The following is a 4,937-nucleotide window of genomic DNA, read 5'->3' on the forward strand; positions in this document are numbered from 1 at the left end:
ATCCTTAATCATCAGGGAAATGCAAATCAAAACAACCCTGAGATTCCACCTCACACCAGTCAGAATGGCTAAGATCAAAAATTCAGGTGACAGCATCAAAGAATTTTTGAGGCCCATTGGTGGTGCAAACCTTATATGCCTCAGTATAGGGGAACGCCAGGGCTAAGAAGTGGGAGTGGGTGGGTAGGGGAGTGGGGGGAGGGTATGGGGGACTTTTGGGATAACACTGGAAATGTAAATGAAGAAAATACCTAATAAAAAATTAAAAAAAAAAGAATTTCTAAATATACCACTCTACTTCTGGAGAGATGGCTCAGTGTTTAAGAGCACTTGGTCATACCAAGGACCTTAGCTCAGTTTCCAGCTCCCACTTCACGTAGTTCATAATTGCCTGTAAGTTCAGCTCCAAGCAACCTCACTTCTTGCAACTCTATCATCATCTTCACAGTTCTCATACATGAATACACGCACACACACACACACACACACACAGAGACACACACAACAAACAAACAAACAGATAGACACAGAAATAATACAATAAAGCAAAACCCAACAACCCTGTCTTCTCATCTTTTGTTCATTTGCCAGGCCTGAAGCACCCATAAGCATGAGGAAGACTGGTTGTTTCCAGTGGGTCAATAGTGGAATTTATTGTTGGTGGAAATCACTGCCACAATCTTGCCAAGTTTCTAAGTGAAGGTCGCATTGAACATAAACACAAGTCAAGCAAGAAAGTATAAGTACCCAGAAATAATTTTTTATTCAAATAAAATTATGTTAAAAAGAAAGAACTGTGATTCTCAAGAACATTCTTTACATCACTACATTCAGAACGTGTGACAAGTTTTTCATAAAAAATGGTCACCCACCTGCCAGAAGTTCTAGTCATAGCCCTCTCTTTATACTAGCTTTATTATTGTGGGTTAATGCATTTCTTGAGAGATTACTTGACATTTGTCTCTATTCTAGCCGGGAGAAAATTATTTTCCAAAGGATGAAAATGGAAAATTCATATATGATGCTGTGGATATCTGTGACACCTGGGAAGTGAGTACTGGGCTTAAAAAGCACAACAGGAAATACAGCAAGGGAGTGGAGAGTCAGAACAGTGAGAGTGAGGTGTGCATGCTGTTATTAAAACCAATACTCTTTTTGATGGTTAGTTTATTTTAGATGTGAGGACCATGTGACAGAAATGAAGGGGAGGCTTGTCTAAAATGATGATAAAGAGTCTAATTGATTAGGGATTGCTCAGGGTCATCTTAATAATTGATAATATAATTTTTCTTACAGTTTTATTTTTAATGAAAAATAATGCCAAGGGGTTTAATTTTTATTTCTTTACAGTATTCTTTCTAACAATTTGATTTTTTCATTTAATAATTTAATTATTTTAATGTGCAGTGGGATCTGCCCTTATGCCTCTGTGGGGTATATCTGCATGGAGATGTAGATCCCATGGGACTGCAGTTATAGGCAGTTGTAAGCCACTGTGTAGGTTCTGGGAATTGAACCTGGGTCCTCTGGAAGAGCAGCCAGTGGTCTTTGCCACTGGGCCATCTCTTCATCTCTCAGTTTTTCATTTAACCTAGTTTATATTTTGGCATATTTTCCTCTCTAGGCCATGGAGAAATGCAAGGATGCAGGATTGGCCAAGTCCATCGGGGTGTCCAACTTTAACCGCAGGCAGCTGGAGAAGATTCTGAAAAAGCCGGGGCTCAAGTACAAGCCTGTGTGCAACCAGGTGGGTATCCTCAGCCTCCTGTCTTTCCTGTTAATTCCTTTCTTCCTCTGCAGCTGACAGATGCCAACTGGGAGAAAAATAACATTAGAAAGTGTGTGAAGCTTTGAGATGATACATTCCTTACCATCTTTGAATTTGTCTGATTTCTGCCTTCAGAAGCACATTTATTGTGTCAATGACTTGTCTACAGAATTATTTTTAGCAACATTAAGGGAAATAGTCAAGTTTCTTTATTGCAAACTCTGACCTAAGTCATACATATATTTGGAATATGTTTCATGTTCAATTCTCATGTCATATTTGAGACTATCAATGATTTTGCCTGAGTCAGTCAATCTCTTTGGTTTGGAAAACATTTCATTTTTTTTACTACTTTGTTGACATGTCTTACCTAAGACATTCTTTAAAATTTTTAATCTGATAAAATTATTTCTGCAAGACAGAGTAAACATTAAAATGTTCATAATTTTGTTTTGAGAAAGAAAGCTACTGTAGTGATTATTACTGACTGGACTATCAGTGCTCTTTACATGTGTTTATTTCTTATTTTTTCCATGTTCTTTCTTCCTTAGAAATCCTCCTATATACCATTATTCCTCATTCAAATTCAATTTGTAAACCTTTTTGATTAATTGCTCTTATATACACACATGTATATATGTTTGTACATAAATACATACCTATTTATAAATCCATGAATACATCCTTGTCAGTCTGCATTTACATATACATATATGTTTTTAGGACTGATCATTTGATACAACATAACTGATTGATATGCTCTTCATTGGTGAGAGTAATACTCCTATTTTCAGAATTCCTTAGTTGCCTGTTGTTCTTTTTGCATTTTAGTAAGAAATATTTTATTGTTAGTTTTTGCATGTACTTGGATAGATTTATTTTTTTATTATTCAGATATGCATAAATGACATTACTGGGTTGCCCCATAAATGTTTTGCTTTCCCGTATGAATGATTATTAATTTTTGTTTTAGAGTTTTATTTAATAATCAAAACCTAGTGAGTTTATTCCCTGCTCCACATCTGTAAACAGTCATGACTCACCATAGCAAACACAGGTATTTGTATCCATCAAGTTGGATATAGATCTCACTCACCTCAGAAGTGTTACTTCAACTGTTCCCTCCAATGTAAGTACTCATTTTAAATATGTCAATCTAGAGCAATTAATGGGAGGAAGTCGAAGAAAATGAACATACTCAAAATGTGTGACATACTTTATTAGAAATATATCTGAAATTTCTCACTATGTGCAATGAATACAAGACAATTAAATCATCTAATCATGGACCTACCAATATGGTTCAGTGGGTAAAGTATCTTGTTTCCAAGCCCTTTGATTCTTGGGACCCACATGGTAGAAGGAAAGAACCAATACCACAAGTTGTCTTCTGACCACCACATGTTCAATATAGCACGCACACAAACATCTACCCCTCCACAAAAATACATAAAAAAATGTAAAATAAATTTTACTATGAAGATGTTCATATTTTCCTTTTTTTCATTTTGCACTCCTCCTTCTCTTGCTTCTTCATATTCTATTTTTCTCCTTTGTTTGATTTATGAGACATAATCTCTATGTGTAGCCCAAGATCATCTGAAATTTTTTTGGCCTAGAATGGCCTAAAGTTCATTGCAATCTTCATGTTTTAGCATTCCAATATACTGGGTTATGGCCTGAGTCACCATACCAGGCCCTAGAGTGACATAATCATTTCAAATTCCACTAAATCATCTGTATAATATTTTTAACATTTTTTTACACTGAATGTAGAATTTTATATAAATTGGAATGTTTCTACTTCTTTCATCTACAGGTAGAATGTCATCCTTATCTCAATCAGGGAAAACTTCTGGATTTCTGCAGGTCAAAAGACATTGTTCTGGTTGCTTACAGTGCTCTGGGAAGCCATCGTGAAAAAAAATGGTAATATGGACAGTGAGAATCAAACAAAAGGAAAACATTGTTCAATAAATTTCTCATCATTTATTATAGTTTTTCTGATACGAACTGGAAGCATGGAGAAATTTCGTTTGGGGGGGAATAAAAACCACAATGGCTTTATCAACCTTCCTATGCATTAGAAGTCTCAGACAAATCAAAAAGTTAGGAAAAGCAATTTAACATTTCTACCTCTCTTCCAGGGTTGATCAGAGCTCTCCTGTTCTTTTGGATGATCCAGTTCTTGGCTCAATGGCAAAAAAGTACAATCGAACTCCTGCGCTGATTGCCCTTCGCTACCAGCTGCAACGTGGGGTTGTGGTCCTTGCCAAGAGTTTCACTGAGAAGAGGATAAAAGAGAATATGCAGGTGACGAGTTGCTGCAGCTGTATATTTTATATTGTCCTGTGCACACTCATATTTTATTTATATTCAGGTTTTTAATCATTTTGAATGCAGTTTATATCAACTCTTTTTTCACATCTTGACTCCTTTAAGGGTAATTGTCTGCTCATTGCAAATAGGGGATCAAGTATTCCATCAATACCAGTAGTGCTAACATCAATCCACACCTATTTATTGGATCTTTATGAAAAGTCACTAATTTAGCTGCTTTATGGTTGGGATTTGTGTGGGATGGTCTGATTGCAGTCAGACTTTTCTCACCTTGCACAGTCTCTGTCTTGTTCTGAAGTGAAGAGGCTCGCACATATGATGAGCTGTGTGGTGTCTATTCCAGGATAAACCTTACAGTCCTTACTGGAGCTTGCCTCTCCTGTCTGTACTGTTATAATCCTTCTCGCCAGTTCCCTCATTATCTAATCACCAAGTAGTTTCTGAATTTTCTACAATATTTTCATGTGTACACTTATATCAGGGTACATCATTCCATCTCATAATACAACTGTGACCCAAGACATGTGGCTACAATTCTTCCAGATCCTAATGTGGACAGTGCTACATTCATTAAATACAGAATGAACTCTGGAAGACACAAAAAGAGAAGACGTTATTGTAGTCTATCTCTTTAATTTTTTTTCATTCTGTAAGTTCACTGCTCTTACATTCTATTTTTTGCTAACATACCCCATTCTACAATGTACCATTTCCCCATTATTTTAAATTAGATATTATTGTGAATATGGGTTCCTTCTCTACATATTCAGATTCTTCATGGCTTCTTTTTCCTTCCCTCCTTCACTCCCCCCTCTCTTCTTTCTTTCTT

The 4,937-nt window shown here is 36.2% G+C and overlaps 1 protein-coding gene across 3 annotated transcripts in view; it reads left to right on the forward strand.

Moving 5' to 3' along the window:
* The window catches only part of LOC110308710 (estradiol 17 beta-dehydrogenase 5), an 18,187-nt gene that overhangs the window by 6,146 nt on the left and 7,104 nt on the right, over positions 1 to 4,937 (forward strand). For all 3 annotated transcript variants that reach the window (XM_021181118.2, XM_021181117.2, XM_029468361.1), the window contains 4 exons: positions 973 to 1,050; positions 1,625 to 1,747; positions 3,588 to 3,697; positions 3,916 to 4,081. In XM_021181118.2, the coding sequence (XP_021036777.1) occupies positions 973 to 1,050; positions 1,625 to 1,747; positions 3,588 to 3,697; positions 3,916 to 4,081 (477 nt within the window). The remainder of the gene's footprint in view (positions 1 to 972; positions 1,051 to 1,624; positions 1,748 to 3,587; positions 3,698 to 3,915; positions 4,082 to 4,937) is intronic.

This window comes from Mus caroli, chromosome 13, assembly GCF_900094665.2.
Source record: "Mus caroli chromosome 13, CAROLI_EIJ_v1.1, whole genome shotgun sequence".
NCBI classification, from domain to species: Eukaryota; Metazoa; Chordata; class Mammalia; order Rodentia; family Muridae; genus Mus; species Mus caroli.